Source organism: Ursus maritimus, unplaced genomic scaffold (genome assembly GCF_017311325.1).
Source record: "Ursus maritimus isolate PB19 unplaced genomic scaffold, ASM1731132v1 scaffold_4, whole genome shotgun sequence".
NCBI classification, from domain to species: Eukaryota; Metazoa; Chordata; class Mammalia; order Carnivora; family Ursidae; genus Ursus; species Ursus maritimus.
Genome location: NW_024426552.1, coordinates 3,484,364 through 3,508,499, shown reverse-complemented (window position 1 = coordinate 3,508,499; position 24,136 = coordinate 3,484,364). Strand labels below are relative to the sequence as shown.

Sequence of the window (24,136 nt, the reverse complement as noted above, 5' to 3'; positions counted from 1 at the left end):
TAGGCTCTTGGCTTGAGGGCATGCAAATTAAACTACAAAAGACAGATGTGCTATGTAGGGGAGGTCTCAGGAAAATGTGACTCAAAGGGCTTATATGCCGTCTTAATAAGGGAAGAGAAGGAGGAGAAGGGCATGTATGGAAAAACAAATGACTTTTTGGACAGGTTAAATGGACCCCAATGGGACTAGATGGGAGACATCTCCCCTGGTTACTCCGGGGGCGGGGTTTATGACACTTGAATTCTAGGTGGCTGTGCTTTTAGGCAGATGAGAAATTTCAGGAAGTCACATGCCTTCCACTCAGAATACTTTCTATGCCATAATGACGTATTCTGGACCCCTTCATCTCTTTCACCACAGCCGCTTGTGGCCGTCACACCCTTTTCTGCTTCTCAGGCCCCTGCTGGTTGGTGGGCACCCACAGGGCCTCAGGGCTGACCGCAGACCTCTGCCTCCCTTCCAGAGCCTTTGTCATTTCATTTCATGTCTACCAGTAACCTGGCCACAGGCTTTAGACACGTACCTTTCATCTAGTGGGTGCTTACCTTCAGTTTCCTTGTCTGTTTTGTAACTTTATTTTGATACAATTTTCAAAACCACAGAAGAAAATTGTAAGAACATCACAGAACTCCATGGAACTCCTGTATGTCACAAATTCTTTCTTTCTTCCTTTCTTTCTTCCTTCTTTTCTTAGATTGAGGCGCTGGTGGAGCTGGGCTTCTCAGGCTTTAGTATACACCTGCTCCCCCCCCAACTTGTTAAAATGCACGTGCTTACTCAGGAGGTCTGGGGTGGGGCCTGAGAGTCCGCGTTTCCCAGGAGATGCGCTGCCCTGAGTCCATAACCACACTCTGGGTAGCAAAGATACAGAGTGTCGTCTGCCTCAGACTTGCTCTTTGACCTTTACTTCCTAGATCCCAGCTTCCTTTGCTAAAAAGGGAGAGAGTTGACTCTAACGTTCCTTCAAAGGCTGTGTTTTTCTCCCACCGGGCATCGCCCTTGCTAACAACACCTCGATTTCCTTTGGGGACCTGACTTCCCTCCCTTGTGTGCAGTTGTGGGACTGATGCAGTCTGGCTGGGTCCTGGGACCCAGAGGAGGGCCCCGCAGGACCAGCCAAGAAGGCCGTTGGCTCCACGCAGGATAGCAATCAGACACGAACCGAGAGGAAGTAAGAACAGAGTTTATTAAAGATATAGAGAGAGTGTGGATACAGACAGCATTTGGGAGACTCAGAAAGGAAAGAAGCGTGAGTCTCGTATTTGCCTGGGGCCTGGGGTTTTTATTGACGGTGGTTGGCGCCCATGTCTCCTCATTGATCCGGGAACAGAGATGAGGGTTTATTTGTCCTCCGTAAGTCACTTATGCCCTGGAGCCAGGGGTCTTGGTGAGTCGTGGTCTTGGAAAAGTTCATGACGACTCTGTCCAGTCACTCGTTAGATGTTATCTGTTGTGCTGGAAGACTCCAAAGAAATCATTAACTCCTTGACATTTACAAGGAGGACAGATGTTATCTGTTCTGTAACAGATGTGTAAGGCGGGGATGTGGGTCCTAGCAAAACTAGAAGCAGGAAAAAGAGAAAATAGTTTTTTTATGGGGTTCCTTTAGTTTCCCTATTTCAGTAGATGGGTAAGTCTCAGGACTTTGGGGTTCATTATGGCAGCCGACGGAGACCCCGGAGGCTCTGTTCCCATGACGTTTCTCCTTATCCCGCGTCCCCAGGAGGCAGGCTAGGACCCTGGTCAGCTACGGGTCTCTCTCCTGGGATGTCGACTCTTGAGAAGAGTAAACCTAGGGGAGAGGGACTGTTGAATGCGGCGAGTCTAGCTAGGGGCCGGGGCTCAGCTGGCAGGCACATCTTCACATCCTGCCCTCCACCCTGTGTGTGTGTGTGTGTGTGTGTGTGTGTGTGTGTTTATAGACATCTACACACACACACACCTTTTTTTCTGAATCATTTGAGAGTCAGTTGTAGGCATTATGCCCCTTTATTTCTACATAGGTTGGTGTGTATTTCCTATAAGACGTTCTCCTATAACTGCATCAAAGTCAGAATCGAGAAGTTGAACGTGATATAATAATACCATGATCTAATCCACGCTCCATATCCAGAAGTTATGTCAGATGTCCCGTGATGTCTTGTCCAGTGTCTCCTGGTCCAGGACCCCATCCAGAATGACATGTTGTGTTCAGTTGTCCTGTGGGTTTAGTCTCCTTTAATCTGAAACTGTCTCTTGGCCTTCCTCTGTCCTTCGTGACCTTGACATTTTTGAAGAACACAAGCCATTTATTTTGTAGACTATCCCTTGTTTTGGGTGTCTAGTTAGTATTTCCTCATGATTAGATTCAGTTAACGCTTTTTTGTCAGGAACACCGCAGAAGGGAGATAACTCCACGCTGCTGGTGAGCGAGCTGCGGATGTGGGTGCCGGAGGGCCGAAGGGATCGGGTGCTGTTGGCTTGGAAATAATGTTATCAGGAAGAGCTGGAGACAAAGGCGGAGCATAGATACATATGGGTCTGCGCGTGTGTTTGGTGTGCGTGGTGTGCTTGCTGTGTATATGTGTGTGTTGTGTATGTTGCGTGTGAGTCACGCACCCTACCCCTGCCTGCGGAGAGGCCGTGGGAACAGCAGCGCTCCGTGGCTGTGAGCACCGTGGTGCCATCTCCCACGGAGGGAGCAGGCATCCTTGGACCCTGGGCCGATGCCAGGACCGGGGCAGCAGGCAAAGTAAGATGAGCAGGACTAGTTCGGACCAGAAAGTAAACATGACGGGGCTCTCGCTGGCTGAGTCTGGAGGGACTTGAGATTTAAAGTGAATGACACTAGCGATGGATTAGCCCGTGGAGTAAAATAAGAACGAGCGCGTGCGCACTGCCGTGAGTGTGTGCACAGGTGGGAGACAGGACGCCCCGCCCCCGGTGCCTGCAGCTGTAAGTAGAGCCGCCGCCCTGTTCGTGACGGTCAGAACGACACACTGGGGGGAGACCGGAGGGACAGGAGAGCCGTGTCGGCTCCGAGTATGGCCCCACAGACTCCCTGTTAATTCCACGGAGGGAAGACATGTCGCTCCCCTGAGCGGTGGACGGCGGCAGAGGGCCCTTTCGCCGGGCGGTCAGTGCCAACGTCACCGACATCCTGTCTCTGCTTTCGGATGCTCCGGAAAGGACTCGCGTGGTAGCTGTGTGTGGTTTCCTCGTTCCCAAATTAAGGACATCTGCGGACTAATTTCTATCTCAGATCCTGCTGCTCATTACTCTCCTCCAAGGCATTTGTTTCTCCTCGTTTGCTGGGACTCCGATTCATAACGCTCCAGCGAGGAAACAGAGACCGTGCTCTGCCTCTCCCAGGCTGAAGCAGGCTGCCAGTCATCTGGGAGCACATGCCGTGTTCAAGAACACGTCTGAGGAGGCCCTGCGGGTGCACACCTGTCCTGTGCTGTCATTGCCGAGATGCGCTTTCGCTTTGCCAGACATGTCGCTTTAGCCCCGATGCTGTTTTTGTGGTGCTGCTGGATGCGAACAAGGCCACGCTAGACAACACCACACAGTTAGCGGCACGGGGGGTGAAAGGGTTCGGGAGCCCGCTTGTAATTGTACGTGTTTAATATTCCCACGCCTTAATGGAACACCGAACAGAAGTACAAGTATCGGATTGCATCCGTGTCCTGAGGCTGCCGTAACAGCCCCGCACTCAAGAGAGGCTGGAAGTCAGAGACCCAGGTGTCGGCGGGGCTGCGGGGCTCCGAAGGCTCCGGGGAAGGATCCGAGGAAGGATCCCTCTGCCTCTTCCAGCTTCTGGGGGTGGCTGGCAGTCCTTGGCCTTCCTTATCTCGGCTCTGCCTCTGCGGTCACATGGCCGTCTTCCCTGTCTGTCCCTGCATCTTCCCTGCCTTTATAAGGACATCAGTCATTGGATTTAGGATCTCATGCGATATGAGGTCATGCATGGGTTCAGTGTGGCCTCATCTTAACTAATTACCTCCGTAGGACTCAATTTCCAAGTAAGGTCACATTCTGAGGTTTTTGGACGGACTTGAATTTTGGGGACGTAGGATTCAACCCAGGGCAAAATGGATAATAGAAAACAAATATCATACACAATCCTGCTTCACAAAGGATAAGGGAAAGCAGAAAATGAGGATAGAATGAATTAAGAAGTGGGAAAAGCAATCAGGAAGGTTGTGTAGGATTTTGGTCCCGTAATCCCGGTAATCCCGTGGAAGTAAAATGTCTGCTCACTCTCCAGGACAGGTGTATTGACACGGTGCTGTGGTCAGACCTTCTGGAAGGGAACAGTCAGCCTGGGCTGCTTGCTCTTCTCCTCCCCAAATCCTGTATAAGCAAGATGAGGAAATGAAGGGAGAAAGGACAGATTTAGAAATAGGGGAACTAGAGTGGGCCCCGATGCCAGCTGAATAGCAGATAGGGTTTTCCTGTTTAAGAGACGTGGATTCTGTCTCCAGCAAAATTCCAGTTTGCTATGTAGGTTCACCCTTTGCCCCGACTGCGGAACAGCTTCTCCCAGAGGCCCTGCCAACCTGTAGGCCGTTACCCTCCCCAAAGAGGCTGATTCATCACGGGAAGTTCAGTTCCGTCTGGAACCATGTACTGCTCCCTCTGTGGCCCCTGTGCTCACGGGGCGTCCCCCAGCGAGGGGCAGTCAGGGGAACCTCCTTCATCCCACTAGGCCCTGCGCTGGTGAGAACGACCTGTAGAGCTGCCCGTTAGGGAGGGAAGCAGCAGCCCAGGGAATGAGCGTGGAGGCCCAGGGAAGGAGGATGGCAGCCCAGAGGTGGAGGCCGCAGGCCCAGGTTGGCCGCTATGTCCTGATAACCTTAGACAGACTTTACCATCTAGGAATGCAGGGTGTATCGGGGCCCCTGGGGCTCTTCAGACATGATCTGGACACACAGAGGAGCTCTTTATTTCTGGGTTTGTTTATTCTATTTAATAAATACGTTAATGTGTTTAACAAGGATCAAATATTTATACGTAGAATATTCTATTTATGTCTGGGTAGAGACTAGAGAGCATGAACCCAAGGCCCACTGAAGTAGAGCCACTCTCTCAAAATCCTTAGCTGGGGGACGATGAAATTCACCTTCTCCTGGTTGACGTGCAGCCATGAACCGGTATCATGGAGCATCCTCGAGGGCTCCAGACTCTTCTCTGAGACTCTGATATGGGAGGTGCTGGGACTGACTCAGTCCCAGAACACTGTTCATGCTCCTTGTGGAGATTGCAGAAGGAACCCTGTGCCCAGGTGGGGTCAGCTCAGGGTCCCTGCAGAGCGGGAGCCCTGCTCGTGCCCTTCTGCCACCCGTACCTCTGCGGTAGCTGACTGTCCACTCGGGCGGGCACTCTGTCCCAAAGTCACGGGCCTTTGCAGGCCAAACAGGCTGGTTCTTCAGGGTTAGGGGCCGTGCCTCCTGAAAGGAGAGGCCGGCCTTGCCTTCCTGGTGGGGCCCCTGCTCTCCTCTCCTGCCAAATACTCTTCCCACTGACCTGTTTTCTTCCCCAAGAAGTACTTCTCTAGAGACTGGTTCAAACTTTGGGGCTGGAATGAACTTTTCTCTTCTTGCCCAAGTATCTTGTTTTCTCTGGTCTGTGATTCATTTCAGTCTTGCTCTTGGACTGCATAAACCAGGAAGAGCAGCAGGGCCTCAGGCCAGGCTTTCTTACGTCATCAGCCTTGTTCACAGCATGTCCGCGTCACTGACTTTCTCATGGAGGTCAGTGAGGTATTTATATTCCTGCCTTCTGTGTGCCCTTCTAAAAAGTTGCACAGAAGCTAAAAGTAAAAAATAGATGTGTTCTTAAATGCCCGGGTTACAGGCTTCTAAGAAATTTGCAGTTAATTCTGCTACAAACCAGTTAATGGTTTCCGTCTACTCTGTGAACTCTGCATTCATCTTCTGTCTCCCAAATTTCTCTTTGATTGTAGTTATTTTTTAATGAACATTTAAATAGTTTCAATTTGCACAAAGCAAAAGTGGCAAAATTTTTAAGTATAGTATGATGGTGATGTTGCAAATAGGATTAATAATTGACATAAGATTGAGTGAGTAATATACAGCATAAGACAATTTAAAATAGTTGTAACGTATTGTTTGTTTTGATCATGATAAGTGCCTGCACTCCTCCTTAATCCCCATCACCAAGGTCCCCCGTCCCCTGCCCCCTGTCCCTCTGGTGACCATCAGTGTGTTACGAGTCTGTTTCTTGGTTTGTCTCTCTCTCTTTTTTTCCCCTTTGCTCTATTGTTTTGTTTCTTATATTCCACATATGAGTGAGATCATACGGTATTTGTCTCTGACTTATTTCACTTGGCGTAATACTCTCTAGATCCATCCATGTCATTGCCAATGGCAAGATGTCATTCTTTTTTAGGGCTGAGTAATATTCCGTGTGTGTGTGTGTGTGTGTGTGTGTGTGTACACACCACATCTTCTTTATCCGTTCATTTGGCTGTGGACACTCGGGCTGCTTCCATATCTTGGCTACTGTAGATAACGCTGCTATAATTGTAGGGGTGCATGTATCCCTTTGAATTTGTGTTTTTGTATTTTTTGGGTGAATACCCAGTAGTGCCAATACTGGATGTAGGGTAGTTTTATTTTTAACTTTCTGAGGACCCTCCGTCCTGTTTTCCAGAGTGGCTGCACCAGTTTGCATTCCCACCAACAGTGCCCGAGGGCTCCTTTTTTCCCACATCCTCACCAACATCTGTTGTTTCCTGTGTTGTTGATTTTAGCCATGCTGACGGGTGTGAGCTGGGATCTCAGTGTGGTTCTGATCTGTATTTCCCCGAAGCTGAGTGATGTTGAGCATCTTTTCACATGTCAGTTGGCCATCCGTGTGTCCTCTTTCAAGAAATACCTGTTCGTGTCTTCTGCCCATTTTTAAATTGGATTGCTTGTTGTTTGGTGTTGATTGTATAAGCTCTTCATATATTTTGGATACTAATCCTTTATCGGGTATGGCATTTGCATATATCTTCTCCTATTCTGTAGGTTGCCTTTTAGTTTTATTGATTGTTTTCTGGGCTCTGCCAGAGCTTTTTATCTTGATGAAGTCCCAATAGTTTATTTTTGTTCTTATTTCCCTTGCCTCAGGAGACAGATCTAGAAGGATGTTGCCACGGCCAATGTCAGAGAAAGTACTGCCTGTGTTCTCTTCAAGGATTTTCATCTCTTCCGACCAATATCTCTCATGAATATAGACGCAAAAGTCCTCAACAAAATATTAGCAAACCAAAGCCAACAGTATACCAGAAAAATCATGTATCACAATCAAGTGGGATTTAGTCCTGGGATGCAGGGGTGGCCCAGTATTCAGACGATCAGTGTGCTGCATCGCATCGACAAGAGAAAGGATAAACACCATAGGAACATTTCAGTGGATGCAGAAAAAGCATCTGACAAAGTACCACACCCATTCATGATACAAACCCTCAGCAAAGTGGGTCTAGAGGAACATGCCTCAACATAATAAAGGCCATATATGAAAACCCCACAGCGAACATTGTACTCAGTGGGGACAAACTGAGAGCTTTTCCTCTTAAGGTCAGGAACAAGACAAGGATGTCCACTCTCGCCACTTACCCTACCTAGTGCTGGGAGTCCCAGCCTCAGCAGTCAGACAAGAAAAAGAAATAAGAGGCATCCAGATTGGTAAGGAAGAAGTAAAGCTCTCACTTGTTGCAGATGACATGATACTGTATATAGAAAACCTGAGAAGACTCCACCAAAAAACTGCCAGAACTGATACGTCAATTCAGTAAAGTCGCAGATACAAAATTAACAGACAGAAATCTGTTGCATTTCTGTACACTAATAAAGCAGCAGAAAGTGAAATTAAGAAAACAATCCCATTTACAATTGTACCAAAAACAATAAAGTGTCTAGGAATAAACTTAGGCAAAGAGGTGAAAGAGCTACACTCTGAAAACTATAGACACTGAGGAAAGAAACTGAAGATGACACAAAGACACGGAAAGGCAGTCCATGCTCATGGATTGGAAGAACAAATATTGTTAAAATGTCCATAGTACCCAAAGCAATCTATAGATTCAGTGCAATCCCTCTCAAAATACCAACAACGTTTTTCACAGAACTGGAACAAACAGTTTCTTGAGAAAGAAAAACAAAACTGGAGGCGTCTCAATCCAAGATTTCAAGATTCACTACAAAGCTGTAGTCATCAGAACAGTACGGTACCGGCACAAAAACAGACACACACATCCATGGAACAGAATAGAGAACCCAGAAATGGACCCACAACTCTATGGTCAACTCATTTCCAACAGAGGAGGCAAGAATACGCAACAGGAAAAAGACAGTCTCTTCAACAAGTGGTGTTGGGAAAACTGGGCAGCCACACGCAGACGACTGAAACTGGACCAGTTTCTTACACCACACACAAAAATAAACTCAAAGTGGATGAAAGACCTAAATGTGAGACCTGACACCATAAAAATCCTGGAAGAGAACACAGGCAATAACTTCTCTGACATCGGCCCTGGCAACATTTTCTAGATACGACTCCAGAGGCAAGGGAAACATAACGTATTCTTAATGCATCTTCTATTATTTTGTGTCATTCCCTACCTCTGTTTTGTGTTTTAGGTACAGAGCCTTCATTTTTATTTTGACATTTTTGCTGTATGCAAGTTTCCACTTGTCCCGAAAGCCTATCAGCATAGTTAAGGTAAGAGATCATGAAAAGCACCCCATCTCATATCCTGCCTATAATTTCTGTAGGGAACTGGTAGTTACTTTAGGAACCAGTGTGGGAGTGGGGGAGGGGTGGGGAGGGGTGGGGGGAGGGCGGTGAGATAAATGGAGATAACAGATGGTTTAGAAGCAGGCTGTCATGCTTTGATTATTAGTGTCTCTTTTCTGAAATGAAAATTTTTGAAATGCTTTTAGGGTGTATCATTTTAGAGGTGATAAACTTTCAGTTATATTAATTGACAGTTGCAGAATCCTAAAGCTTAATTAAATATTTATCCTGTGAATTTCTCCTCCCAATATATCCCATCGTAAATTGTTCCCCAGAGCGCCTCTGCTGTCGTTGTGCTCTAAGTCTGGCTGTGAGGGTGGCTCTCTTGTCCTTAGAACCCAAGCTTCTGTGTGAGTGACGGGTTTGCAAGAAGTTGCTCAGCCGTCATTTAACTACACTTTGAGGAAAGAAGATTAAGGTAGACAAACCTACATAATAGCCAGTTCTAACTGGGGAAGAAGCAGGATCATTTTCTTTTCTTTTTTTTTTTTTTTTTTAAAGATTTTTATTTACTTATTTGACAGAGATAGAGACAGCCAGCGAGAGAGGGAACACAAGCAGGGGGAGTGGGAGAGGAAGAAGCAGGCTCATAGCGGAGGAGCCTGACGTGGGGCTCGATCCCATAACGCCGGGATCACGCCCTGAGCCGAAGGCAGGCGCTTAACCGCTGTGCCACCCAGGCGCCCCAGAAGCAGGATCATTTTCTTACCCTCGTAGGAATGTCATCATTTTGCCTATAAAGTTTCGACAGGCTTTTGACTCTTGATTGTAGAAGGAACAAGGAAATTGTCCAGTGCCAAAGATTGCTTATTTACAGCTCGATTGCCCCCTCCCTCGCTAGTCGTGGGCAGGGACACGGATCCGGATCCCAGACTGTAATTCTGACCTTGCAGACACGCTTTCTCCATTCCCACTGAGTGGTCTTCAGGCCAACGGGAGAGGCAATGCCGAGCAAGGCTGTGGCTTCTGCGGACAGTTTTGTGTTCCCCGTTCTCCTGTAACGCCCAGTGGACGTTAAAGAGCATCCATCTGTGCAAAGGATCCTGTAATTCCCGCTTGACCTCCAGGAAGCAGGAACCTTCCATGCCCTCCCTTCACGGTGCTTGCAGATTTCTCGAGGTTTTGATACACCAAGTTTTAATGGCCATGGAAGTGTTTGCAGACCTTTAAAAATGTGGTTTTCAAAGGAGGGAACAAGAGAGAGTGGGCTTTAATGCACCCAAGCAGGACTCCAAAATCGCCCAAGGACCGGCTACTGCATTTGAATGCTACCACTCTCTCTCCGTCTTCCTTGTTAGGGAAACGAACACACAGCTCAAGAAAGGGCAAGTGATAAAGCGGAGGAGACTGTCGGAGAGTCCCGTGAGCACCGTGGGGCTGGCAGAGCAGGAGTGGCTGGGAGCCTGCTGGGCTCTCAGGATGGAGCTTGGAGGGGGGAGGTGGACGCCTGGAGTGGCAGATGGAGGACAGGCCCTCACCCTGAAGCCGCAGGCTGGTGGCAGAGGCTTGCTGGGACGCAGGCAGTGTGGGGAAGGCAGGCTGGCCATGGCAGGATCTTTGCGGCAGGACAGGAAGCTTGGATCTGATGTGATACCGCAACAGGCCTCGTGTAGCCAGGAAGGGATGTGGCATTGTCGTGGGGCACCCTCCCAACTTCCCTGCTGGGAGCTTGGGGCCTCCTGATGAGCGGTGTCACGAGGAAGCAGGGTCCCGCCGGCTCTTCTGGAAGCATTCTGTCAGTCCTAGCGCTTGCTGAAGCCCGTGGCCTGACACGGTGCGTCTGTTCATCATTTAGCGGAGTCCTCACGGCGGCCTGGGGACTCAGGCGCCCTGTCCCCTCATGCAGGGCAGCGCCAGCTCCAGTGAACGCTGCGGGGTCCTGCTCTCAGCCCCAGTGCCACGGGGCCTGCAGGGCGTTGAGGACCCGAGTACGTCCACAGCCCCACAGCCAGCTTTTCTTCCGCACACAGAATTTCAGACTTAGCACCTTAGCTGTGCGTGGACCTGGATGGGCCCTGCGCGGAATCTCCTGAGATAGATAAGGGTGTCCCACCGCACACACCAACTTAACGTCACAACGCCTTCCAAGGCTGTCGCGTGCTTTAGCACATCGTCTTTATAGAACTGGAGCTAGGCATGGTTCTGGGGACCCAAGGAATAGTTTGAATTATCTGTAGTCTGTATTTCCTACTGCGTTATAAGCACAACAAAATGAAACCATATTTGCTTAGCTGGAATTGATCCCAGTGGTTGTGATTTATAAAATGGCTCACATTCTTTAATGACATTTGAAGACTGACACGACATATGTCATTTCAGTGTAACAAAAAGAAAGCCAAGGTGCCAGTGATGGCCCCGGGCCGGGAGCCGGTGGGGGTGCAGGCGCAGCCCTCCTCCCTCCCAGCTGTCGTCCCAGCCACCTGTGCCCCCCCCCCCCGGGAACGGCAGCCCCCGCTGGTCTGAGTGTGAGTGCCCAGCCCTCTCTGCACACACACAGCTCAGTGACAGATGGACAGCAGCTGGGAAAGCTGGCGGTGCACACGCCGGCCCTGGGTGGGAGGGATGCTCTCTGGAAAGGCCAGTGCCCCGGGATGGATGCAGCAACGGAAGGCCGCTCCAGGCGAATGTCTCAGCAGTGCCTTTTTCAATGAACAAAGTCATCCAAGAATGTATGTGGAAAAATGTCCAAGAGTTAATGACCAAGGAAAGTGTGGAAAGGATAGCATTTTTAAGCCACTGTAATCAAATTTTCATGGTATTGCATGAGAACAGACTGAGAGGTCTGTGGAAGAGAATAGAAAATGCGGCATGGTGGACAGAGACGGTGGGAAAGTGTAGCTTTTTGAGCGAACGGTGGGAGCACAGCTGGCTATTCGACTAGAAGAATAAAATTGAATCCCTGTCTTATAAAAATAGATGGATGGATTAAAGGTTAAAGTGTAATAAATAAGTAAAATTCCAAGAACAAAATGATGTCCGTCTTAGGCGTGTGAAGTTGGCAAACCGGAAGGAGGACGGCCGGAGAGGGTGGAGACAAGGGGCCAGAATCTCGCCAACCTGGATGAGCCGTGTGCTAGCTTGCGAGTGGTCACCAAGGCCAGCGAAAGTAGCACTAGGTCGCCTTACACCCACCGTCTGAACACCTGACAGCACGCTGGCCCGGGTCACGGGTGCGAGGGCAGCAAGGGTGGGAAGGCAGCCAGGCGCCACCGATGGGAGTGCAGGGGTGCGGCCCTCTGGGGGCATTCCGTGAACACCTCCCGAAATAGAAGAACACGCACCCCTCAGCCCTGGAACTCTGGCCCATGAAAATGAAAGGGTCCACACTTGGGAGAGTGCGCATAAGTGCCTGCATTGTAGCACTGTTTGCAATTAAAAAAAAAAAAAAAAGGAAAAAGGGAGGAAAAAAAGCCCTGCATATTAGGTGACCCTAATCAGCAGGTGGAAGTCTGCGTAACTTATGGCCAGTCCATATTCTGACGTGTGCAACCACTTAGAAGAATTAGAGGGGCGCCTGGCTGGCTCAATCAGAAGAGTGTGTGGCTCTTGAGCTCAGGGTCGTGAGTTCGAGCCCCACGTTGGGCGTAGAGATTCCTAAGAAAAATAAACTTAAAAAAATAAATCAGTAAACCAGTAAGTAAATAAATAAGCAAACAATTAAAAAAAAAAGAATTAGAGCCACACCAGTTGACAGAAAGATTTCAGAAAGGGCTGTTTTGAAAGAAGAGTTCAGGTGTACCTAAGTCTGCATAGGATTCCAGTTTTGAATAATCAGCCGTGAGCAGAAGGCGCCCCTCTCTGTCTGTACACGTGTGTCAGTGGGGGTGTGTGTGCGCCACTGTCCCGTGGCACCCGTGTTCCCTCAGAGCACCTGACCACACGCGGGTTCTGCCGTGGGTGCGGCCCGACTGTCCCGTCCTCCTGCCGCAGCGCTGTCTCAGGCACCTGGCTGCTCTGACAGCAACCCGCAGGCTCCCAGTTCTAGGGACTGGAATTCCCGGGTCCGGGTGCCCGCGGGTGGGGTTCTGGCCAAGTAGTTGCTCTGTGACGTTGCTCAAGTTGCGAGCTTAAACAACAGCCTTCCCGCGTGGGCCTCCGTGGTAGGATGTGTGCCTGCGGCTGTGTGGACACGTGTGCGTGTAGGACAGTGTCGCCTTGGACGGCCGTGCTCCCCGCAGATCCCTGTGGTTCCCTTTCACTGCGCACTGCTGGGGTGAGGGCAGCGGGGAGGGGCCAGGGCTGGAGCGGGATCTGCGGGGGGACAAGTGCAAATGCCCCCACCCCACCCCTGCCCGCCCGTCCCCCCACACCCGCATTGCTTGGGGCTCTGGCTGCTCACTGTGTCCTCCCATCCTGCAGACACTGTCCTCCCCCACCCCCGCCCACACTTTCCAGGCCCGTGGCATTTGCTGTGTATTTTGTTGTTGCTGTCACACCGTGGGTCACATGGACGGTGCTAGACGGCCTCGAGGATCGTGTACCGGGCGCGCTCCACGCCATGTAGTCTTCTGATCGCTCAGCTTTTAGTGACCGCCTGCTGTCGTGTGTGACTTGGTTCATGGTATCTGTTGACACACTCTGTGAACATTGGCAAAGGCGACTGCTTTTGTGAAAGTGAAGGGCTAGTCCCCCAACGCCATCACGCCGTGGAACGAGCCCGTTCACCCGCTGAGCATTTTTCTGATAGGTTCATCTTGGTCTCACTAATCCTTAATTTCCCCTCAAACACCAAGTTGGGGAGTAAAACTCACTGAAGTATGACAGTGCAGCAGTGTTGTTGGAAAGCAGCATGCGGTGATGCAAGCGTCCTGGGGCCCTTTGTGGCAGACAGCATGAAGTCCTTCCTCGCTTTCGTGCAGCGGCAGAGGGGTGGAGATGGCGCTTCCAGTGTGCGGGGGCGGGCTGTGAGTGGGGGACCCCCTGTCCACGGCTGCCAGTCACCGCGCCCTGGGTCCTCCGAGAGGCCAGCGGGGGAGCGGTCCCCACATGGTTCATGGAGGCAGGAAGTCAGCAGCTTGGCCCCCGGGGTGTTTGGGACAAACCAAAACAGAAGTGCTTTTCTGCTTGTTTCTGAAACAAGAAGGGATCCTTCCCAAATCTTTTCTGTTTCTCACAATGGCTGCTCCCTGGGAATCTGACCTGATGGGAGAGGATGTGGAAACCGTGTTTGGAGCAGGGGTCTACACCCCCCCCTTGCTCCCGTGTAAGGCCCTGCGCATGGGCTCCCTCTCAGCAGACAGTCCCCCCACAGCCTGCCTGCAGCTTTCTTCATGGCAGGTGAACCGGGAGGACAGTGAGGTGCAGCCTGTGGCCCAGGGAGAGGCTGACTTCTGCAGGCAAAGAGGGGGAGCCGAGTATAGACTGGGGAATGGGGAAATGTGAGACTGCCTGCTGCGGGAAGGAGGGGCTCAGCCTCCCCAGCCTCCCTCCGGAGTTCCTGCCGCATGCAGCTGGGCGAGCCCGGAGCACAGGCAGGGGCAGAGGGGGCTCTGAGTAATCCAAGGAGGACGACAGGAAAGTTACTTAGCAAACACTTAACTGAGTTTGTAAAGCGGAGCCCTTGGCTAGTTTTTAGAGCAATGTTTGGAATTCTAGCAGAATGGCCAGTGATGACGGCAAACCCACAAGACCACAGAGTGACCGCGTCCCGTGTGCCATGCCAGGTCTCAGTGGCGTGTGTCCATGCAAAACCAGGAGGTGTCCCGCCCAGGTTGACCACAGCCCTGGCAAGGGCAGCCGCGTGGAGGTGATCCTTTTTGGTGACTCCCTTCTGAAGAAACGGGTGCCGGCAAAGGAAGGTGGTGGGCAGGACTCCGGCTGCTCCCTGCCTGGTGCACCGAGGTGGAGCTCCTTGCCTGCTGCCCCGTGTCCTGACCTGGGGGGAATGCTTTCCTGGTGCCCCCCAGCCCCCTGCCTCTCTCAGGTGGCAGCCCAGTAAAGAATTCCCCTTTAGGGCTCTGCTCCTGCTAAGGGCCACCTCGCTGACCTTGAGGATGCCTCCTTTCTGCCCTCATCTGGAGGATTGCTTCCTCTGAGCCACTTGGAGTAAAAAACCCAGAAAACACACAGCAGGTGGCAGGGAGCCCCGGGGGGGGGGGACTGTCAGATGCATGGAGGTTCCCGCATAACACGATGGGCCCGGGCCATCGTGTGGCCCTTTTCTGGAAGTGGTGTTCATCTTCATAAAGAACATCCTGTGCCCTGCACACGTGCCCTGTGACCGCTCCTCTAGCCGTTCCTGGCACCTCCGAGCTCCACTGCAACGGTCGCCTTTTCTCACGGGTCGCCCTGTCCCAAGCACGCGCCGACACGTGGCGTTCAGCATCACCAATCCCAGCAAGTGCTCTGTGGGTGAGGAGGGGTGGCCCCGTCTGGGGGCGGGCACACAGAGGCAGGGGGAAACAGCTTGCTCGGGCCCCCACACCTGTCAGCCAGAGAGCTCCCGAGCCTTACGCTTCCCTTCCACCCGAGTGCCCTTGCCCCTGGCCTGCCTGCGGGCTCCGTGGACAGCTCGGTGGGCTGGTGGCGTCCTGCCCCAGCCGTTTTGTTGTTTTCTTGACATATGACTTGTACACAGTAACATCCACAGATCTCAGGGGTCTAGCCTGGCAAACATTTACAAGCTCGCCTGGGAAATCATCACCTAGGCTCGGGTCCGGCCCCTGTCCAGCTCCAGCTCCAGGCTCCGTGTGCCCTGCCCCCCATCGTTACCCTCATTCGGGTAACCAAAGCCCCACGAGTGCCACCGAGGGTCCGGTGCCTGTCCTCTAGGGTCATAATTGAAGTCCTGCCATTTGCACTGCCCGTGTCAGGCTTCCTTTGTGTGACACTTGTCCGCATCGTCGTGCAGACCTGTGGCTTGCTCTTGTGCTTTGCTGGGCAGCGTTTGGTTATATATACCCAGTGCAAAGCGTCCGTTCCTCCGCTACGGGCCACGGTGCCGGGATGGCAGCAGGCAGCGTCCAGCCGTATGGCTGCTGAGAGCGGTTGTCTCTGGGGCCCCACGTGGGCCTGTGCTGGCTGTGTGTGTGTTCAGGGCTGGGCGCGGCGGAGGGCCCCAAGAGCCTCACTCCCTGCAGGGACTCAGTGGGTCTTGCAGACAGACCACCTCCGGGGGGCCTCACTCTGCTGGAACGTGGTTGTCCTGGGCAGGCTTTTGGCTGCGAGCCCGCAGGGCCTCCCTGAGTGCACGTCTCTGGCCTCTGACACCTGCGGATGTCCTAGGGCGAGCTGCACAGGTACTGCGCTACCCTGCACGAGGGCCAGGTCGGGTTCAGTAGCTGGAGCCGGAAAGCCAGTGGCACGCCCCTCCGCCAGCCAGCAGACAACGAGACGGACTGCAGCTGGGCCCCGTTTGGTGAGTTCTCCATCCCTCCCCGCACCCCACGTGTGCACTCGGATCTGGGGTTCCCGAAGTGCCCCGTCCTCCGGCTCCTCCACGGCTGAGCAGTGGGCAGCCGGCTGGGCGCTGCCAGAGTCCCGGCCTGGCCCATCTGAGCTGCAGTAACCACGTTCTCGAGCGTGACTGCCGGGCTGGGGACAGCCGTCTCCTGTCAGCTGGCTCTCCTTCCACGGCCACTGCAATCTAATGAAGATCCCTTGTATTTTGTCTGTGTCGAGCTGCAAGAGGATTTGCAAGCATCAACCGTGGGGGACAGCGGGGAACCCCCAGAAGCAGGGGGCGGGGGCTGGCCTGGGGCGGCCGAGGAACAGCCAGACTCACACGGGAGGCTAAGTGAATGCACCACGTGCGCCCCGTGAATGGTGGGAATTTCCTCTAATCCAAATAACGTTTGTTTAGTGAGTACTTGAAAATGTGGCCACTTTCTTTCCCTTTGTCAAGAAGCTAGCCAGATGTTCTGCCAGGTTTTCTGCGCTGGAAACGGCCCCATTCTCCTTCCGGGTACACTGCCCAACCATACAGGGCACGCGTGTGTATTTTATCATCCTGCGCCAGAACAGAAACCGGTGTTGAGTGTAAAGTAAACAGTACTCACTGTTTCCTGTTGATTTTCATCCCGTGTAGACCAGGACAACTACCAGCAGCTGCTCGGGGCCCTGGATTACTCGTTTCTGTGCGCCTACGCCATTGGCATGTACCTGAGGTAGGTTGGCTTGGGTTCTCCATCCCTTGCTGGTTCTCATCCGTTTGGTGCAGAACGTGTCTGCAGGTTGCTTCCCTTCCTATCTCTTCTCAGAGACGAGGGCGCAGTGAAAGCCAGTGTGCACGGGGTGCTCTGGTGGTCAAGGCGCCACTGCAAAACCGCACATTCAGATGTCCCTGGTATTGTCGCAGTCGGGGCGGACTGTCCAGGGATGGCGCTCAGGGCCCTGGGGTTTCAGATGCACCGTGAGCCCTGCCGCGATGTCGCCAGAGACAGGGTACTGGTGGCTCCCAGGGACGCTCCGCAGAGCGCATCCTCTCCTCTGGTCTCTGGGGCTGCCGTCTGTTCACATGTCCCAGATTGCCCCCGTCAGAACAGGTTACACACCTGGCTGCCCAGCTCGGCCCCACAGGGCACCTCACCGCCCTCCTTGCACTTGGGGCATGGACCTCAGAGGCATGCTGCTGGGAGTGAATCCCGGCTCTAGCGCTGGCTCACACAGCTTTGGGCAGGTTACTGCCCCTCTGTGGGCCTCAGTTTCCCCTTTATGAAGTGGGGAGAACGGTAGTTAACTCACAGGATTGTGGTGAGGACTGAATGAGCTAATACATGTAGAATGCTCGGACCAGAGCCTGGCCCGCGGAGCGTCCCCAGCATCTTTCCATGTGATCGTTAGCCCATTCTGAGTGGACCCAGGAAGGTGGAAATGATATGTGGGTAACAGGACATGTGATTGGCTGATTAAAAACTGGCATTGTGTCAGTCCAGCCAGGTTTAAAAAAAAAAATTGTAGGGAGTAAGGCCCTTAGCTCAAGAGGCTTTGCTTGCAGAGACTTAGAGATCTCAGAGCTTGGAGAATCTTGGGAATCCCTGTAAACGCTTAGCTTCTTCCCTGATACCCGCCCAGTGTGTGGCATCGTCTCGACCTGCCCCCCACCGCCAGCTCTGGGCAGTGGTCGGTGCTCAGTCAGGCGGTTTCTGTTGATGGAGTGGATTCCCCCCCCCCCCCCGTATTGTATTTGCACAGCACTGCAGAACTTGTTTGAATGAATGAATGAATGAGGACGGATACGGACGCCTGCTGCATGTGCCGCACAACAGAGCACAGCCCCGCGGAGGAGAAGGCCATGCGCGCATTACGCTTCGTAGGGCCTGAGTTGCCACAACGCGGCTGGCCATATGCCATCTCGAGGTCAAATATTTATGCTCCAAAGACTGCAGTCTTACCGGACACCAATAACCTGTAGTATAAAAAGACTCAAAGGTTGGAATGTGTTTTTCTCAGTTACTAGAAAATAGTATTTACGTGTGGTTCTCAGCTGGGAGTGAGTTTGTCCCCTAGGCAACATTTAGCAGGATCTGGAAGCGTGGTTGGTTGTCACAACAGGAGAAGGAGGTGCTTCTGGCGTCTAGCAGGCAGAGAGCAGGGCTGCCAAGCATGTTACAGCACAGGACAGCCCCCACCGCAGAGAATGACCCCGTGCAACGTATCAAGAGTTAATAAGCCCTTAAATAAGATGGTTCTATTGTTGCTTCTTTATTGGAAAAGGTAATTTGTCATACAACTTGCTAATGAGGGTTATTGTAAAATTCTGTCTAATGTGAATCCGGAGTAGAATCGTGACTGTATCGAGGGCATACCCTGCTTCTTTGCGTGGCCTTTTAGTGACATCAGGGCACGTGGCTGGAGAAATGGATCGTTAGTATGTCAGGTCAGCGGTCTGCAGTGGGGCATTCATTAGCGCAGGCCCTTCCTGGCAGGTGCGGTGTGGCCTTTAGTCTGTGTATGGATCGGATATGATATGGGATGGCGTCCATTCCCTTAGGCCGTTTCTTTAACAACTTTGGAGTAGAGACGAAATTTGGGCCCAATGTCGTATAGCAACACTGAGAACATTTGTCAGCCCTGGCCGATGGCACTAGCTCTGTCCCGTGACATCAGACAGGTCAGCCAGCCCCTTTGGGACACGTTTTCTCTTTTCTGAAGCCAGAGAGTTGAAATGGATCGCTGGTTTAGCTCTAGAATGCTCTTGAGTTTGCTTTAGTCATTTGGGTGGTGCTAAGTAGATCTTCCCCCTTTGGGGTCTTCAGAAGGAAAGCTTTCCTGATGTATTGGTTCTTGAGATGGAAGGACAGAATTTTGGAGCTAGTTCCCTGAGCATTGTTCACGGGCAGGCAAGTGTCATCACGTTTCTTATTTATTTGACTCCAGAATAGCTACATGCAGGGAAAGGAGATCCATGGTTTGCAGTGACTCCAAAAGCTCACAGTCACCTGTGATTATCCTGGAGTTTGTTCACTTAGTGACAGTGACAAGTAGCTCCACGGTGGCACATCTCCCTGGGCCGTCAGGCATGCACTTCCCGTGGCACGAGCAGCCACCACCGACCCGGCCCTTCGGCCACTTTGATCTCATCCGAGCTCCCAGACAGCTCTGGGCAGGAATTGTCCTGCAAGGCCCACTAATTAGCGAGTGGCATTGCTGGGAAAGGAGCAGAGCAGCCCTAGCCCCTGTGTCAGACCTCATGTTAAAGAAAATCTGTCTTCAAACCAGGTCACAGTGGTGGCGGCAGGAGGGCAGCTAATGGCAGAGCGCATCCAGCCCGGTGTATGAACGCAGGTGACCTAGCGATAGCTCCAGGGCCGAGAGACTTGCTGAGGCCACCGGTGATCCCTTTTCATGACACACGTCCACAGTCTGAACATCAGCATCTTTAAATACTATGCATATTTACCGGACGTTGTTTATATAAAGCAGGATTAACTAGCGGGACAAGCTTTTGCTGTTTTGTTTTGTTTTCAGATTTTATTTCTCCATTCCAGAGAGAGAGCCGACGGGGCGGGGGGGGGGGGCAGGTACAAGCAAACTTCCTGCTGAGCATGGAGCCCGATGTGGGGCTCAATCTCAGGATGCCGAGAGCATGACCTGAGCCGAAAGCAAGAGTCGGACGCTTACCTGGCAGCCCCCCGGCCCCGCCTTCTCATTTCTCATGTTTGCTTCTTTTTTCTCCATCCTCAGCGGCATCATAGGGGAACGCCTGCCCATTCGGTATTACCTCACGTTTGGAATGCTGGCCAGTGGTGCTTTTACCGCCCTCTTTGGGTTAGGGTATTTCTACAGTATCCACAGTTTTGGATTCTACGTGGTAACTCAGGTAAGGGCTGGGTCCGTGGCTTCCCATGGACGGTGGGTCCGTGACGAATCAGACTGAGCGTTTGTGCCTCGGGTCCCCACCCCTGCTACAAGAGAAAGCTGCGGGCTGGGGGCAACACTGCGTCCTGTCTGCCGTCGGGGGTCGGGGTCGGCACGGGCCTGGGAAGCCCCGCTTCCCTTCCGCTCCGTCCTTGCAGCCTCTGTAAGGCCTCCTTAGTCCCAGGAGTTGTCTCTTAAAGAGCCCACTCCCACCCCCACCAGCACCCCAGCAGGGGGACTCCTTCCACCTTCATGTGGAAGACTGAGACGTCGTGTCCTGTGATGCGTTTGACCTCTCGTGTTGGAGGGACATGAGGTGAGGCAGGGGTAGGAGGAAGGGAGGGCCCTGGAGTTGCTGGCAGGAGGACGGGGCTGCAGGCAGTCAGCGAGGGGAAAGCAGAGAGCCTCACGGTGCTCCAGGGGGCGTAGAGGCCAGGGCAGGCCGTGTGGCCGTGCCGTGCAGCAGGGCCCGTCCGTCCTGCCACCCTTGTTCCTCCGCTCCCCATGGCCCCGTGGGTAAGTACTGACTGCACGTGGAAGGTGACTTGCCGTTCTGGGGCTCAGCCTCTGAGGCTTCCCACGTAGCCTGGGGGGCGCTATAATATCACAGCGGATGGTATGTAATTTGCTTGTTAAAATGTTGCCATAGGACTTGAAAAAGTTTTAATTACAACAGTGATTCACACTTTATAGTAAGTGGGGAATCAGAGGGAAGGAATGCACAGTTTCCCAGAGTCCCAGTGTGTTCCTAGAGGGAGGCAAGCCTGACTGCCCGCGAGGCCAGACCCACGGCCCCCCATCTCCTGGAGGGCTGGCCAGCCCAGCGGCGGTGGGAGGGAGCAGGCAGCTGGACCTGGCCTCCTGTCTGTCATGCACTTGCCCTTGACGCTCCTGAGACTAAAGCAAACCTGCTTGCTGTTCCTGAGCCTCTTCTTAGAGCCTAAGCTCAGAGTGCTCTTGAAAAGTGGAGAAATGCTTTCCCCAAGCACAGGCTCCGGTTTGTGCCCCCTTCAGAGGGTCAGCATACGGGAAGTGAAACGGGTCTGCGAGTTTCTCTGTACGCCATCACTCTTACGATCGCACACAGGCGCACGTGTGTGTGGTTTAAAACACATCTTTGGCCGTTGGGGCTCACATCAAAGAGTGTTTTGCTGCCGCCTTTTTGCGGGAGTCCCCACTCTGCTCCCAAAGTTGCAAAGAACAGGGAGGAGTGAGCTTTTGTGAGCCTGGCCTGAAGTCGGGGCGCGCCCACCCCTTTCGGCTGGCAGTGAGTCCGTTTTCCCCTCTGTCGCAGATCATCAATGGCTTGGTGCAGACGACCGGCTGGCCCAGCGTCGTCACCTGCCTTGGCAACTGGTTTGGAAAAGGAAGGTGAGCAAAGGTGGCCCCACTTCCAGCAGCATTTATTTTTTTTGCGATTCTGATGAAAACCAGACCACCACCTTCTTATTAGTTAATTCTTTGGATTTACTGCAGAAAAAGCCACTTTTACGAGTCCACTGTATGAGGGAAGGTGATTGAAACCTCTGGGACTTGGGGTGCTGAAATTCAGGGGTCCTTCCTCCCGGGAGACGCCCCCCGCTCCCCGCACTGTGTCGTGGGCGGGGCGAGTCTGACCAGCAGCTGCTCACCTGCGAGCCTGGGAGAAACACGGAGCTTAGGGCCCTGCCCCAGGTCTTCCCAAGACTCGAAGGCACGTGGAAGTGTGGCCGGTCCTGAGTGGGTCACCCAGCGCCCAGCAGCAGAGCCGTGCTCAGCCTCTGGGGATGGGACCACAGTCCAGATCCCACTGTGATATCCGAGTGACACACAGCGTAGGAAGACACACAGGGTAGGAAGAGCCCAAGGCCACGAAACGAGACAGGGAAGCCAGAACGAGAGCCCACTCGGCACGCCTGGTCTAGATCCTTCCACTTCGTTCATGTGGTGGGCTCCATGGACGGGGTATTTCCTCAATGACTGTAGTTAGATTATGGAGGCACGAATTTAAATCTGGGGCCTTCCAGGAAGGTCAGGGAGAGGCTTCTGTCCTCTCTCTAAGCACAGAGTCGCTGAGCTCTGAGCGAGGCGTGCACTTGCCCCGCCTGAGGTAAAATAAGAACCCTGTTCCGTGCACGTCTCCGGCCCTCTACCTCCCGGGAGCGGCCTTCCCGCGGATCTCCGTGGCACCTCTCACACGGCCTGGGCACCATCTGTCCTGCACCTGCTGGCCCACGGAAGCTTCTCAACGCCATTTGCCATCTTGTGTTCTGTTGTGTTGCAGGCGAGGTTTGATTATGGGGGTCTGGAACTCCCACACCTCTGTGGGCAACATTTTGGGCTCCTTGATTGCTGGCTACTGGGTGTCCACGTGCTGGGGCCTGTCCTTCGTCGTTCCTGGGGCCATCGTGGCAGCCATGGGGATAGTGTGCTTTCTCTTCCTCATCGAACGTAAGTACACATGGCCTTGGAGGTGACGCCCCGGAGGGCTTTGGGGGGCAAGTAGTTAAAAGAAAGGGCTGTGTTAGTGCACTGCGGGCCCTGGTTGCCCTGGCTCTCCCCGTGCCAGATAGGCTTCCCTCTTCGGGTGTAGACTTCTCCTGTGAGCTGTTTCTCTCCCGCTCTTGCTGGATTTTCTGTTGTCTCCTGATTTCTGGAGTAGCTGATGTGGAAATTCCTCCCCCTACCCCCCGCAGCATCGGCGTGCGTGGTTCGCCTTGCGCTCAGCATATCCCTTCTGAGGCCTGCCACGTGGCTCACCCCCAGGGCTGCAGCGCCCAGACCGCACGGCTGCACCTGCCCGCCCCTCTGGCCGCCACAAACTGGTATCTCGCCAGCTTGTTTGCCTTCTGATAAGATAGATCTGGGACAGTATTTTGAAATCATTGCATGACTTAAGACCATATGTGCTAATGAGATGAAGAGTGTTCTTCCAGAAAATCAAATTTTTATTCCGTCTAGACTCAGTACCAAACTTCTGGATTAATTGGGTTTGAAATTAATTTTCAAAACGGAGATCTGACAGGACAAGGACTCCTCGAAGTTCCTCCAGCGCTATTTCAGCGGGTACGGGTCAGGCCGTTCTGACCCCCAGGCTAGTCTGAGGAGCTGTGTTGGGCCCTTGCTTCTTCGATTTGGCTTAAAGCAAAATACAATCATACGGTACAAGCCAGGTCCCTGCGGGTAGCTCCCAGGTGGGGACGCTCAGGAGCTCGGTGTCGCCATCCGTGCTGGGCATCGACTGTAGTTTCCGCTGTGCATTCGGAGCTGCCAGCTTCGCCCAGGACGTTCGGGCGTGGTTTACTCAGCTTCTCGCTGCTCCGTCTCTCATTGCTGAAGCTCACCTTTCCATTGTCAAGTAACTACTGTCAACCGCACAGATGTGAGGCTCCGGGCCAGCCCGTCAGTGAGAGCGGGGGCCATGGTCCGCCGAGGCCTCAGGTGCACCGCTGGTGCGAGCAGGAGGAGGGCCGCTGCTCTCCCCACTTCCACCCTGTCTGCCGGGGTGAGCGAGTAACTGTGAGACAGATGCGGGTATTTGAGCCCACTTACCAATGTCACCAACCTGTGCCATTTAACTGGACCTTGAGTGTCAGAGTCCCGGGAAAGGTCCCCTGTGTCGCCTGTTGTCCAGGCGGGCTCCCTAGCACGCGGAGCTCGGTCTCGGGCGCTCCAGCCTGTTCTTTACACATGAGTCACCCGGAGAACAATGCGAGTCCTCTTGGCTCCTGCGCAGGGGCCCCTGGGTGTGTCCTGCCCAAGGTCTAGAGTCCACAGTCCCTTTTCTTCTCTTCCTCAACCGATGAAGGGTTGGTTCTGGGGGAAAGAGGAAATGCGATGAGGAATGGGGTGTGTGGCAGGAGATGGGAGTGTGTTTGCTGGCCGGTCCGGATCTTAGCACCTGTACCCGTTCAGCCCGGTTCTGCCGGGCGGGGCCTCGTCCTCCGCTCAGGGCAGGGTTCCCAAGAACAAGGAAGCTGTGGTTTGTCTTTTGTAATAAAATGAGAGCCTCCTTCCCCCCAGCCACCCCTCCTGTGGCTTCCAGCGGGGGGGGGGGGGGGGGCGGCGGGAA

At 53.1% G+C, this 24,136-nt stretch overlaps 1 protein-coding gene across 3 annotated transcripts in view; it reads left to right on the top strand.

Moving 5' to 3' along the window:
* The window catches only part of SLC37A1 (solute carrier family 37 member 1), a 60,434-nt gene that overhangs the window by 4,967 nt on the left and 31,331 nt on the right, over positions 1-24,136 (top strand). For all 3 annotated transcript variants that reach the window (XM_040621879.1, XM_040621880.1, XM_008710195.2), the window contains exons 3-8: positions 8,631-8,712; positions 16,012-16,144; positions 16,814-16,892; positions 19,912-20,047; positions 21,380-21,456; positions 22,349-22,515. In XM_040621879.1, coding sequence (XP_040477813.1) covers positions 8,631-8,712; positions 16,012-16,144; positions 16,814-16,892; positions 19,912-20,047; positions 21,380-21,456; positions 22,349-22,515 — 674 coding nt within the window. The remainder of the gene's footprint in view (positions 1-8,630; positions 8,713-16,011; positions 16,145-16,813; positions 16,893-19,911; positions 20,048-21,379; positions 21,457-22,348; positions 22,516-24,136) is intronic.